Here is a 14,881-nt window from a genome sequence, read left to right as displayed (position 1 = left end):
GCATAAAGAGGCTGGCTGTCTCTGTTGTTGGGTTTGGGCTCATGTGCCTAAAGTCAGCCACGTTGAGCTTGTTCGTACTGACCAACTTTTTAACACATGCTTTTTTAAAGGACACTTTTGAATTAAGAATGATTTTAAGGTATTTAACCATTTGAAACCTGGATGGCCATCAGTTTTTCTGCTGCTGCATTTAGACACTTATTTAGACACTCACAAATATTTCAACCTTTGAACCCAGAGCTAAAAAGGTTTAATTCTCTTCAAAAACATGGGAAAACTGGTAAAGGTAACAGAAAAAGGAAAAGGAGAAAGAAAAAGAAAAATACTAGAGAATTATCAAAAGGGGGGAAAATGCTAAGAAATTATATTTATGAATATATTTAACTTTTTTTGCGGATGGATTTTTAGGCCATGTCTTGTTAAGCAGTTTGTTACTTCGTCCCTTTGCTTTTGAAAGAAATCAAAACAATTAGCTTAGGTTTGAAATGGTTTACAACTTCACTTTCCTCTCATTATGTTGTTTTTGATCAATTTTTCAACATAATTTTGGAGGTTTTGACCGACTGCTCTTGAACACTCACAAAAATACCTGGTGGGAGGGGCCACAGCATGTTCACTTCCGCAATAACTGAGGTTAGGGAGGTAAACGAAGGGAAGGAGGTATCATTCTGACTCATTTTCCGTGCAATAAACCAGGGAGTCTCTTAACTGATGGGAGATTAACATCTTTTGCAGTTTGAATGTGCCTGGGACCTGAGATTCACATGAGCTTTCAAAATCATTCATCGACCAGGTAGGCTACTGTAAGAGACTCAATTACACTGATTTTACACAGGTTACAAACTAACCAAGTGGACATAGTCAATTACATTTCACAATTACTAACTTTCCTTATAATTTTAAATTTGAGAAAAATAAGAACGGTCCCTGATGAAGAGGGTGAGGAGGGCGAGTAATTTGATGCTTGACTGGTTAGTTTCATCACTGATTATCACACATGCTGTCTGGTTGTTGAAAGGTTTAGATTTCACTCCATCACTCCATTCATATCACAATAAACTCAAAAATAATAACATGAAGCCTTCAGTTACGTGTGTGCGTTTATGCCACCATGTAGTACCTGCTATTGTTTTCTGACACCTGCAAAGTGTAAATCCTCTGTAACAATAGACGATCTTTGTCACCGGTGTCTTCTGACGCTAATATCAGTTAACTCTCTCAAACCTAACTTGACTCACTTAGAGATGAGGATGCAGTTTCGTAGCTTGTAGCACATTTACGCAGCTAACTATTTAATTATGAATCGAAAAAGGCTGTAGTAAATAATTCAATATTCCCGTGGACACCTGGCTGGACATAAAGGATTTAAGAATATGGACGCGTTTGAAACCTGACGCAACACAACCCACCGCCTGCTAGCTGCTAACTCACTGAGCTGGTTAATAATGTAGTACTACATTTGCTAGACTGTCGTTGCAACCTTGCTGGACGAATATTTACATCGTGGTGACATAACACGTTTAACTTGTTACTGTAGGACTACCTCATATTTCTCCCCTGCAGCTAGAGCCGCAGGAGACCGGAAGTGGAATCCTTCAAAATAAAAGTAAGTGTAAAGCTATAATAAAGGGTTGAGTTCTGCTTCTTCTGAGGGATTTTGAAATGTCATAGAGTGTAGAGTATTTTTTGCGTTCTACATCATTGTGTGAGATTTTTGTTTTTGTACTGGATAAATAAAATCTGTAGTTTTATTGTATTATCATGCAGTTGGAAGCCGATCGCAGCTTTATCGGCTGATAAATACCTGTGACTCCTGCAGAGTCATTTGACCGGGGGAGGCATGCTGACTGTCACCTTTCCCAATGTGCAGTGATAAAGTGGCATAATGCAGCTGTTAGTCATGTAAGTCACTGCTGGTCAACAGTAGTCAAACTGTTAAAAATGTGAATCAAGAGTCTGTGACTACATTGCCAGTTTCTTGCCTCAAACGTTTTCAGAAGATTTTTTTAGTGTACCATTTAGCTGTAAAATGAGAAGGTTTGCTCCATGGGCTGTGCTTTGTTTTGACTGGACTGTTTTCAACATGGGTCACAAACTTCTCAATTTACAGTAAAACAGTGAACTTTTCTATAAACATTTGAGAAGAGGCATCAGCAGTTTGACAGTTTTATCATAGTTCACAAGCAGTGGTTGACATGATTGACAGCTGAGACTCCTTGGCTCTGATTGGTTGTTTTGCTTCAGCCGTGGTTGCTTCCTGCAAATGCCATTAGGAGCACCACAAGGACGAGGAGGAACATGATAATTTTTACAGACTGCCTTATGTACTAAAGTCTGGAAGTAGAAAAAAATGACTAAAAATAATTTTTGTAGTTTAAAAAGAAGTTTTTTATTTTTTTTCATAAAAGTTCCCAACTGTACTTTAACACTGGTTCTACTTCCAGTAACTTTCTGTATAACTCTCTTCTTATAAGCAGCATGGGCATCAAAGTAGCTGTGAGCTGTACTGTCTTGTACATCCTACTGGACCTGATCGTCACCACTGTCCTCTATACACATGGATCACACTTGAGTATATTCAAAAAGGAAGCCCTGAACTTTAATGTCCTCCAGTCAGCGCTGGACCTCTGGGGGACTGTGCTGCTCAGAGCCTCCCTCCTCCTGGGAGCCTCCATAGGGGTGTCATGGAACAGACAAGACGGCCCACAGAGGGCAGCTAAACTCACCACCTTCATTCTCTTCATCTGCCTGATGGTCTTCACCTACGCCCTGACCAAGCTGCTGATGCTGAGCGAGCTGAAGCCTCTGGCCCAACAGCCCTGGTTCCTCAGCTTGATATGTTGGACTTGTGCTTCCTCTCTGGGTGTTGTGCTGCTCTGGAGGATGCTCGGGAAGGAGTCCAAGTCCGTGAGCAGCATCAGTGGAGGAGGACGGGGCTCAGAGGACTCTGAAAAGCTGGTGGGGACAGCTGGTGAGGAGGAGCAGGAGGTGGGGGGTGAGAGGAAGAAGAAGAAGGAGAAGGATGAGGGGAGCCAGGAGAAGGAGGCAACCAGCTCGGGGGTCACACTGTGTCGTCTGCTGACCTACTGCAGAAAGGACAGCGGGCTGCTGTCTGTAGCCTTCCTCTTCCTCCTCATCTCTGCTGTGTGTGAGTATCTTTGACTTCGTAATATAAACAGTCCAATAAAAGTTTGTAATTCTGTCTGTTATTGCAACACTCAGGTGCAACACCCCAACAAAGGCAATAGGATCAAACCTTCTGAAACCTGAAGCAACATCACTTTTTATGCTGCTTTCAGACACCTTTCACAAGTATTTGAACCTTTGAACCCTGAGCAAATTGGTGCGATTTCCTTCAAAAACATGTGAAAAAAGGCAATGATCGACTTCATAAGAAACGCTCCACAAATTGCAAGAAAGTAGCAGATTTAGAAAATTATTTTAAAAAGGCTACGGAAAAATGTCTGGGGAAAAAATAAAAAAAGCTAGGGAAAAAAATATATTCCTTATTATTATTTATTGACTTATTTATTATTTTTAATCTGTCTAGCACTTTGTGCTACAGTTTGTATTAAAAATGTTATACAAATAAAGTCTGATTGATTAGTAATTAACATAATCACACATTTAAATTTATATTACAATATTATCAGAATTTTAAGCACTTTGTTTAGGTAATTTCTATTTTTAAACTTTATTTTTTTTCTTTGTTTTGTTTTTTTAAATCTAATTTTAAGGTAATTTTTTATACTTTTTTGGTTTACAGGTTTACTTATTTCTTGCTCATTTTTTGGTCATTTCTTTTACTGTTCATTGCCTTCTCCCCGTGTTTTTGAAAGAAATTACAATTTGCTCAAGGTTCAAAGGGTTAAGTAATGAGTGTATAGGTCATGACTGTGTTAGTCACTCCAGATTACACCGCGCCCTGCATTGCTTTCATCAGGAGCAACGGAGTGGCCAGATAGATAGATAGATAGATAGATAGATAGATAGATAGATATACTTTATTGATCTCAAAACTGAGAAATTGGGGAAAAAACTGAGAAATTGGGGATTTCAGTGTTGAAATTAAGACTATGATGGCATTGTTTTATTTTCCTATATTTTTTACAGGCAAAAACAACAAAGATAAGAGATAAAAATCAGAGATTGAAAGACTTTATAGCACCTTATCAAAGAGATGTAAGTCATGTATTGCTTTGTGCAGTGTGTTTTAGGAGATATTGCACAATAAAGAAACGCTCCATAACATTTCACTTCACCTTCAAAACAACTCCCAAGAGTGTAAATCATGACCTTCACAACAAGGGCTACAGTTAACTTTTATACTGGATAGTGTGCCAAGTAATTTTTTGAGTATGGTCCTTAAAAAGAGAAAAACATCCATATCTGGGATATTTTCCCAGAGCCCACGGGGACTCTTCCAATAGCTTATTTTCTTCCTAAAATATATTTTGTTTGTTGTAACATAAGACATAAGAAAGCAACAACTCCTCACAATGGAGTAGCTGGAAACAGAGAATCTAAAAAGGACCTAAACAATTACTTGATTATCAAAATAGTTTATTTTTATTAAAAAATCTATTAACAAGGTTCCTACAGTAATGAAAAACTTGGAAAATTCATGGAATTCCATAATCACATTTGCCAGCCCTGCAAATGTCATGTCATCAGTGAAAAACAACAAAGTTTTAGAAAAGTCATGGAATTATGTTTTGTGTAATGAAATTGATACACTAATCTTCTGTGGATATCTATCCACATAATGCAGCATAACGGCAGATGAATTTTCTGAAGCTGTGGATGTAATGTAGCTGTAATATAAGTCGATGTGTGACGATGTTTGTTCAACATTCCCTATGTTTTTAATTTCCCCCTGTGTTCTTTCTCTCCCTCCATGTATGCCAATTAACTGAAATTGCAATTATGGGCAAGTAGGGTAAGAAAAAAAAAAAGTTAAATATGTGACATTTTCTTGCATGCCCCAACCGTCAATGAAAAAATAGAAAACTGATAAAATTAGTGATGGTCCAAATTAAAACGGGTCCACGTTTAACAACAGCAAGACCGTTTCAAAGGATCCATCTCCAAACTCTGACTCAGCTTGTGCAGTATAATCCAAGGGTGTGTTCCAAAGTGCTATTTCTTTTTTATTCTAGTAGCGGCCGCCCTAAGAAAGTATGGAGTTGCATGCAGTGCGAGCATAAACGGGACATACTACTTCATCATAACGCTGCCCTGAACTTTGACCTTCTTGCTTATATATCTGTTTCCATGGAGATAAAGCAAAAGACCACATACCGAGCTGAGATGGAGATCAACCCAGAGAGCTCTGATGTTGTTACTTTGCAATTTATGTAGTCTTTAACTTTAAACTTGTATCGATATTCATTGTAGAGTCAAACATTTGATGGTCACCACAGTAAAATTAGCCTAAATTCTCTGTCATTGTTATTTTTTTTTTTTTTTTTGCTGTTGGTAATCCTATTAGAGCCAGACCGATGCTAGATTTTCAGAGCTGATTAGCGAATATCGATATTAGAGAATGATATTAGAGAGTAAAAAATTGCTGTTATCGATACATCAGCCTATATCTATCTATCTATCTATCTGTCTATCTATCTATCTATCTATCTATCTAACTATCTATCTGTCTATCTATCTATATATCTATCTAACTATCTATCTATCTATCTATCTATCTATCTAACTATCTATCTGTCTATCTATATATCTATCTAACTATCTATCTATCTATCAGTCTATCTATCTATCTATCAATATGCAATAATGCAATTTTCCCTGAGATATGGTTATCAAAAAGACTTGTTATTAGATATTGCCATATCGGATATCGACACAAAAATGTAATATTGTGCATCCCTACTTATTACAGATATGAAAAGTACCTGTATGTGGACTGCCCTTACATTGTTATTTCGCCCTCTGTCTCTTTATCCTGCAGGTGAGGCCTTCATACCGTACTACTACGGGAAAGCAATAGACAGCATTGTGGTTCATCAGAGTATGGAGTACTTCGCTAAGCCTGTCATCACACTGGGAGTGCTGGCCTTTTCCAGGTGAGTATCTCCAGGTTGTCTTCTGATGCTGGAACCACTGTTAGGAGGTGTGACAGGATTTTCAAAATGAATCAACTTGCCCCAGAGAGACACATCCCAGCTAGCAATTTTTGGCTCTACAAATGTTCCGGGAACAGTAGAATTCAACCAGGGCAATGTTTTAGTACCGTTTCCAGTAGCAAGTTTTCTTAAAGTTCCCAGAACGTTCTGGGAATCTTAAATTTAGGGTAACATTCTCTATAAACATCAAAAATGTTTAAAATGCTTTTTTAAATTGGTAACATATCACATGACATTACATTTTCATAAAAAAAGATCTGTAATATCAGTCCTCAATAACATGTCCTGAATGCTGCTTTGAAAATGCTCTTCCTTTATTCTCATGTAACATTGTGGGAACATTTTATGAAAGAACATTCTGTGATTTGTCACCTCTAAACATCACTAAAACATCCTCAAAATGTTGCAGTTGTAATGTTACCTTTTGCATTTAACCTTAAAGGAACAGTTTTTTGATTCATTCTTTAAACATTATTGCAGCTTGTAGCCAATGTTGTGGAAATGTTCCCTGCTAGCTGGGATTACAGGTCAATAGAAACTGACACTGGTACTTGTTTATATAACAGTGGCAAACTAGAATTCTAATGTTTCATTTATTGTAACGGTAATCATAATTGTTTTGGCATTTGGCCATTGTTAGAGATCACATAGAGGTGGGAGGGATCAGGAAAGACAGCGTGATGATATAATGACGTATGCCAAAGCTGCTCGACTAGATTAAATTCAGGACGTCACATGTGCAGAACCAGACTTAGATGTTTAATGACACCTTTACTGTTTCCACAGCTCAATTGCAATGGGAGTGCGTGGAGGAGTCTTCACCCTGGCGTTTGCAAAATTAAACCTTCGGCTCAGGAACCATCTCTTCAGAAATCTGATGAGGCAGGAAATCGCCTTTTTTGATGAAAACCATACAGGTGATATAGGAACGCCACACATCCATCCAGCCATCCAGCCATCCAGCATACGCCCACACACAATCATCCATCCATCTATCCACCCACTTATCATCCATCCATATTATTGACTTCTCCCTATGTATAAGAGTCTTCTTCAACAAAAGAGCAGTCCTTCTAATGTTGTTACACGCCTGTCTCACCCTGTAGGTGACATCCTTTCACGTCTGTCAGCTGACACCACCCAAGTGAGTGACCTCATCTCCCAGAATGTGAACATCTTCCTGCGGAGCGCCGTCAAGGGCATTGGCTTTTTTATTTTCATGTTTGGTATGTCCTGGAAGCTCACAATGGTGACCATCATGGCATTCCCTTTCATCAGCCTTGTCTCCAAATTTTATGGCGATTACTACAAGGTAAAGTAGATTTCTGTCTTTGTTGATCATTGCATTCGCAGATAATATTGAACTGTATTTTTTTATGCCTCCGTGCTGGCAATAACCGTGGCTGGAGGCATCATATCTTTGGGTTGTCCACCCAGCCGTCTGTCCCATTATCATGAATGCAATTTCTCAAGAACGTCCCAGGGGTATTTCTTTAAATTTCCACTTGGACTCAAGGAAGAACTGATTAGATTTTGGTGGTCAAAGGTCAAGGTCACTGTGACCCTGCATCCATCTCATTCTTGTGAATGTGATATCTCACAAACACTTTGAAGGAGTTAATTCAGATTTGACACAAACATTCACTTGGACTCAATGATGAACTGATAACAATTTGGTGTTAAAAGGTCATGGTCACTTTGACCTTACTGTATGACCATCTCATTCTCTTGAACACAATATTTTAAGAAGGCCTTGAGGCAGTTTCCCTTTAAATTTGGCACAAATGTCCTCTTGGACTCAAAAATAACCTGATTTGAATTTGATGGTCAAAGGACAAAGACACTGTGACCTCATCTTTCTCATTCTTGAAAACACAATATCTCAAGAATACCTCAGCTGTTTTTTTCCAAATTTGGCACAAACATTCACTTGGACTTAAGGATGAACTGATTTGATTTTTTTGGTCAAAAGTCAAGGTTATCATGAACTTGTGTCTGTCTAATTCTCGTAAAATGCATTATCTCTAAGAGGCCTCAAGGCAGTTTCCTCAACTTTGGCACAAACGTCCACGGACTCAAGAATAACCTGAGTAGAATTTGGTGGTCAAAGGTCAAGGTCACTGTGACTTTACAAAAAATGCTTTTGGCCATTCAAGAATTCATATACTAATAATGACATAATGTCACACAAATGTCTTATGGGATATATCGATGAAGTGCTAACATTTTATATACAGGCTAAAGGCTAAAGGTCAGCTTCACTATGACATGTTTGTGCAAAAAAACTTTTCTTCTCATTACTCAACATCGAATCTCAGACACAGATGGGGAAACATTTAGACATACTGAATTTGTGCCACCAATCTTTGGTGTCCATCCCAAAACTATGCTCATAGTGTAGAACCTTTGTGACTGGTGCGCAGAGGCATACAACTGCTTTTATTTTATTTTTGAATTCAGGAACTGACCAAAGAGGTGCAAACAACCCTCGCAGAGGCCAGCAAAGTTGCAGAGGAAACCATTTCATCCATGAGGACGGTACGGAGCTTCGCCAACGAGTGCGGGGAGGCCGATTCTTACTACAGCAAGCTTCTGGTCATGTTCCAGCTCAACAAAAAACAAGCCCTGGCCTACGCTTGCTACATGTGGTCCAGTTGTGTGGGTATCAGCAGTTGCCCCTTCAGATGAAGACGTAAAGCTTTAAATCTGTTTCGTAAAATACTATTATTTCTTGATAATGGCGTGTTACAGTGTGAGCATCAACAGCGCGTGTGTGTGTTTTCAGATCTCGGAGCTTGCTTTACAAGTGGCCATCCTCTACTATGGCGGCCACCTCGTACTAACCGGTCAGATGAGCAGCGGTGCCTTGATATCTTTTTTCATATACATGCTCCAACTGGGGGAATGTCTCGAGGTATTTCATCCGTTTAATTTATTTATTTCATTATGTGCATATGGAGACACTAATACTCTTAACCAAATTGTGGTTTGCATTACAGAGTATTGCGTCGGTGTACACGGGCCTCATGCAGGGTGTTGGAGCTGCTGAGAAGGTTTTCGAGTACCTGGACAGGGAACCCAAACACCCAGCTGACAGCACAGAGGCTCCGGATATGTGCACGGGTTTGGTTGAATTTAAAGACATCACATTTGCCTATCCAACTCGCCCTGAGACTGACATTCTCAAGGTTTGTTCTAAGGGATTTTGCTGCCACCATGTGTTGATAAACTGTATATGTACTGTGTATATGTCTTTTTTGTTCCAGGTATCAGAGTCAGGGGTAACAACATTTTTTATTCACTCAGATCAGTTGGAATTGATGCCAAGGATATGCTGAAATATTGTATGGCTGCTAGAATATAGGGACAGAACAAGCATTAAGTTTGTGTAAAAGCTACTGTTCAAGGTTTTGTACCATGTCAAATATATAAATATACTATATATATATTTATTGATTATATTTATTTTTATTTTTAATTCTAAGAAAAAAGAGAACACTGACAAAGCTAATAAACACCAACAACATGACGATAACAACATGAAATGACAGTGAAAACAAGTCAGGTAACAAAATTTCCACAAGGGTGGATTTGATGTTAGTGTATGCAGTTTGTGTGTGTGTGTGTGTGTAAGCATGTGGCTATTTTCTTATTAATTAGTAAATACATAACTTAAAAGAAAGAAAGAAGACAAATAAATTAATGAATAGCTAACTACATAAATATAAATGAATAAATTAAATAAGAAAAAAGGGAGAGCTGGGGTGAGAAAAGAATACTACTATTACTACTACTAATAATAATAATAATAATGATAAGAAGAAGAATAAAAACAGGGTGAGTGACATCCTGCTCGTATGCACCAAAGCAAAGCCGGGGCACCGTTTGGGGACTCCAGAATATTTCTTAATATTATCTGAACATGATAATAGCTGCATTTGAAGGCAACTAAATTCTGTGTAAAAAATATTAGCTATTGATAACACCAATCCAAAAATATCAGTCACCCTTTAGCCCAGAAACCCCTTATTTCTTCATGATATCTCAACTTTTTAAGGTGGGAAATAATTATTTTTGAAGTGTGGAATAAGAAATCACTCACCTTAATTGATGTGTTTTGCAGGGAGTGTCATTCACTCTGCGTCCTGGCGAGGTGACTGCCCTCGTGGGACCTTCAGGCAGTGGGAAGAGCTCTTGCGTGAGTCTGCTGGAAAACTTCTACCTTCCACAGCAAGGCCAAGTGCTGCTGGATGGAAAGCCTGTGCACACCATCCAGCATGACTACCTCCACTCCAAGGTCAGTCTGCATCAGTGTGACACGCAAAAACATGCTCTTTTAAAAGATGATACTGGCCCATTCTTTATTCCTATTTTTGTTTAAAATCTTAAAAAAAAAAAAAAGAAAAGATCAAAACTAACAATGTGTTAGTGTGTTCATGTTTCATTCATTACTAACCAAGTTTACTACCCTATTTGTGGCACTAATTGGTTTCAACTGGTAAGGTAAGGATTGTCATGGGATTTCTGAAAAAATTGGTCACAATATTTGATTTATAAATAATTAAGTGCTTTTCCAAAACAGCTGCATACTATAATTTTTAGGAGGAGTTGCTCATTTCTTTGGTACTATTTTCAGCCGTGGATTAACACACAGGATGAGTATTTATGGGAGCAAGACAGTATATGTGAGATTTGACTCAAAGTAAATGACAGTACCCAAGATACTTGTAATGAAGGCTTGGTGTGGTTCACTGGTGAGTTTTTAATAGTTTTTGGATAATTATGGCTCAGTGGAATTAGATATATCACTTGGCCTCTAAGTGAGGCCAAATCAATATATCCACCTTTTCTAATTTTTGTGGTCACTAAGTCTCTTCTGTAGTGGAAATTAACATCGTGTTATGTACCCAGCAGATGGATGAGATATAAAATACCATGCTTTTCAGTGTATGTTATATTCATTCATTGTGCACAAAAAAAGACAAATACTTAAGCTTTAGGTTGATGTTTTGTACATGTTCACTTTGGCAATAAAAATAAATGAATAAATAAATGTTTGTAATATTGGCAGAAATCAGCATATTTCATTTCAATGCCACTTTGGCTGATACTGATTACATGCCGATATTATTGTTCACCCCTAATATACATACATACATTTATTATTAGTTAAGGTCTTTCATAACAAAAACATTCCTTTGTTATTCTGTCTCTGCAGGTCGCTCTTGTGGGCCAAGAGCCTGTGCTGTTTGCCCGGACGGTCGAGGAGAACATCGCCTATGGCCTGACCGACGTCCCCATGGAGACTGTTGAGCAGGCTGCCATCAAGGCTAATGCTCACGATTTTATCACCATGCTCCCTGCAGGCTATGAGACTAGTAAGTATTACACGTGTTTATGTAGAGGTAGCCATTCATGTATCAGTTACTAAAAGATTGTTAAGCTTGGACACCCAGTGAGAGACCATCATAATGGAAACAAATTCTGAGAGACAGGTGCCAGGATTATTGCTAGAGAGGCGTTGATTTATGTTTTTCAAACCCTATAAAAAGGCGCTCATTTAGCTTTGGATATAAACATGAAGCAATTCGGCATACAGTCCAAAAGAATAACTCATATTACCAACCAACATCTGTTACTGCGCTCCTCCTTTTGAAAGCAATCTAGAACTGCGCCTGCCATCAACAGGTTATTAAGCGGTCCCCCTGCAGTAACTGTAAGGCCCCCTTAAGGGACTCAGACCCCTGTTGAAGACCCAGGCTTTAGGGAATAGGGGCTGAGGTGTGACTATAAAATACTGCCTTTTCATGTTGTATGTCCCTTACTTAAGCCACAGTTAAAAACACAAGTCCCTCCTCAGCACTAACATTTTTTTAAAATGCCTGACCTGTTTTGCAGCACCCCTTCCCCCCTCGTAAGTAATGAACAGTCCCTATCCTTAACCACTGAGGGAGGCCAGTGTGGTGGCGACTACGAGCATGTGCAGGACACCTAGTCCAGTTAAAGTCCGACTGAGGTGTTTAGTTGACGAAATAACTCGACTTCCTATGGCATTATCTGGGTGTGTTAGACCTATTTCAAGAAATTCTATTTAGTTCAATTTCAGTCGGACTAACATGTTTACATGTATTTTAAAACACCAATTTTAGTCTAACACAATAATTGAACTTTTTCTAAAATCATGTCAATGCACTGACAGGTATTTTTTAGGTTCAATGGGATCTTGTTTTAAGTAACATCTCAGCTATTGCTTTTTTATAAAAGTACTTTGGGTACCTACATGTATTTGTTTTATAAAAAGGAAAAAGAGCTAACTGTCATCTGTGTGTCATAAAGGTGAAGTCATGCGGCTGAATTACTGCTCCTTATTATTCCGCAGGTGTTGGAGAAAAAGGCACCCAGTTGTCAGGGGGGCAGAAACAAAGGTGGCCATTGCAAGAGCGCTCATCCGCAAACCTCGTGTTCTTATCCTGGACGAGGCGACCAGTGCCCTGGATGCAGAGAGCGAACACATTGTAAGGCCACATAATTGAACTTTGTAACTTGTCAGAGAGCTGTTGACTCCTCTCAGTGATCATTTTGTTCCTCTATGCTACATCCACTGCAGGTTCAGACGGCTCTGAACAACATCATGCAGGAGCACACAGTGTTGGTGATCGCCCATCGGCTCAGCACAGTGGAGAAGGCAGACAACATCATCGTGATCGACAAGGGCCATGTGGTGGAACAGGGGTCTCACAGTCAGCTGATGGCCAGCGGGGGGCTTTACTACAAGCTGGTGCAAAGGCAGGTCCTGGGCATCGAGACGGGGGATGAGGTCCTCAACCCATCGGAAAAACTAAACTGGAAGTCTGATGGTGAAAAGCAGCGCAGAAGACTAAGCAGCAGCAGCAGCAGCAGCGCCCAGTGATTCTGAGCGCAATATGCGTTACTGAGAAAAAACTGTGTGGAAATGGGACTGAAATGCTGGAGGGTTTATAGCATTTTTTTTTGTATATTCTGAGATTCAAAATGCACCACAGCAGCTATTTTGTGCAGATATTCATGTAACCATTTTCATGCAAAGAGTAGAAGTCCTCAAACAAAACTTACACCACAGAACATTCAAAACACTACAATCTAGGATCCTTATATTATTTAAAGGGGAAGTTCAGATTTATGAAGGTGGGTTGTATGAGGTACTTAGTCAATGTATTACATACTATAGATGCCAGTCAGGATGCCCTCAGTTTGTAGAAGCAGTAGGAGTGCTGAAACAGAAGCTAAGCAATGTACTGCTGTTGATGGAGACCAGCAACAAAACATAGTTTAGACACCTATAAAGGTCTCTTCTAAAAAAAACCAAATATATAACACAAGCGTACACTGTATTGAGAGTATTTTCATTGTTTTACCTTTCTGTCAGACAGCATAACAGACTAGCTGTTAACAGCTTCAGTTCATCTATTCTCTTGTCAAAAACACCAAACTCCACTGACAAAAGCAGTAATTTTACTTTGCTGAACACAGGAGCTGCTGGTTTACCACTTTCTCGATCACTGAGTTAGTTTGTGTTGTTGTGTGACTTTGGTGAATCCGAACTAACCACTTTAAATACCAAAGTCACACAATGGCACAAATAAACTAACAGATAGAGGCAGCAATAGAAAAGTAACTCTTGTGTTTAGCGATAAAACAAGCGTTAAATTGCTATTTTTCTCAATGGAGTCTGGTTTAAATAAGGATTTCAGTTCCGTGTCAGAAATTGCTATCTGATGGACAGAAATCAGTAAAATATTCTCACACTTAAAGTGATATTGATTGGTTTAGGTGTTTTCAATTGAAAACACTAATTGCTAATATATTGTTGGACCCCATCCACAGTAGTGCATTGTGCAGCTTCTGTGTTGGACTCCAGCCTGCTTCTCCAGACTGGGGGCATGCTGACTGACATCTACTGTATGTAACACACTGACTATGGGGTAAGCACCTCATACATCTCCACTTTAAAAAAAATCAGGACTAACCCTTTAATGTGTAATTTAATCATGTAAGGATAATTTCAGCTTAAGATGTACTGAAAATCAAACTGAGTAGCGTTATGGAGTTAAAAATACAGGTAAATGTATCAAAACATATCATAGAGGGTTGAAATAAACTTGAATGAATGTCACTATGGTCATTAAGTGACATATAAACTTTAAAAACAGGCAGTAGGTTGCCATTGATGCACTATGTATGGTTGTGTTTGTGTTAAAATACCTCATCACACTACAGATACTAAATTATTGTTTAACTGATCACTTTCTCAGGATTTTGTTTTTCTGTTTGTATAGGTTCAACAGTAGCAGGTATGGAAATACTTAATATTTCTTTTCAAGACGGTTCAATGACATAATTTGTAATTCCATAAGTATGCGCTGTAATGACTACAAAGAAAAGACAGGTGCCTTTTGTCTGTTGAATTCACCATGGGGATCTAAGATTGTCTGTGATGAGGATAAATCAATTGGATGGCTCTAGAGATGAATAATGTAATGGTATAAAACAATAAATAAAAAATTAATAGGTTGAAATGTACTGTATGTTGGCCTTTATGGAAACAGACATGTTGGATTAATACCAAATGCTGCATTCAATATCTGCACGTAAATCCCCATTTATGATTTTGGTCATTGTAAAGCTGGATGTTGGCATTGGTGCTTTTTTTCCCCAGCATCATACAAAATAACAACCCTCGTGTTCATATTTATCATGCTGAT

The 14,881-nt window shown here is 38.7% G+C and overlaps 1 protein-coding gene across 1 annotated transcript; it reads left to right on the top strand.

Moving 5' to 3' along the window:
* Nucleotides 1–663: 663 nt before the first annotated feature.
* Nucleotides 664–13,576, top strand: abcb9 (ATP-binding cassette, sub-family B (MDR/TAP), member 9). Its single transcript, XM_042487622.1, is given in 14 exon segments — nt 664–793; nt 2,478–3,148; nt 5,966–6,080; nt 6,927–7,057; nt 7,247–7,452; nt 8,601–8,798; nt 8,926–9,054; nt 9,140–9,328; nt 10,264–10,437; nt 11,359–11,518; nt 12,520–12,564; nt 12,567–12,655; nt 12,748–13,044; nt 13,046–13,576. Coding segments are annotated over 14 exon segments (2,487 nt in total). The 5' UTR covers nt 664–740; the 3' UTR covers nt 13,076–13,576.
* The last annotated feature ends 1,305 nt before the right edge of the window (nt 13,577–14,881 follow it).

Source organism: Plectropomus leopardus, chromosome 6 (genome assembly GCF_008729295.1).
Source record: "Plectropomus leopardus isolate mb chromosome 6, YSFRI_Pleo_2.0, whole genome shotgun sequence".
Taxonomy (NCBI): Eukaryota; Metazoa; Chordata; class Actinopteri; order Perciformes; family Serranidae; genus Plectropomus; species Plectropomus leopardus.
This window is presented reverse-complemented; position numbering and strand designations above follow the sequence as displayed.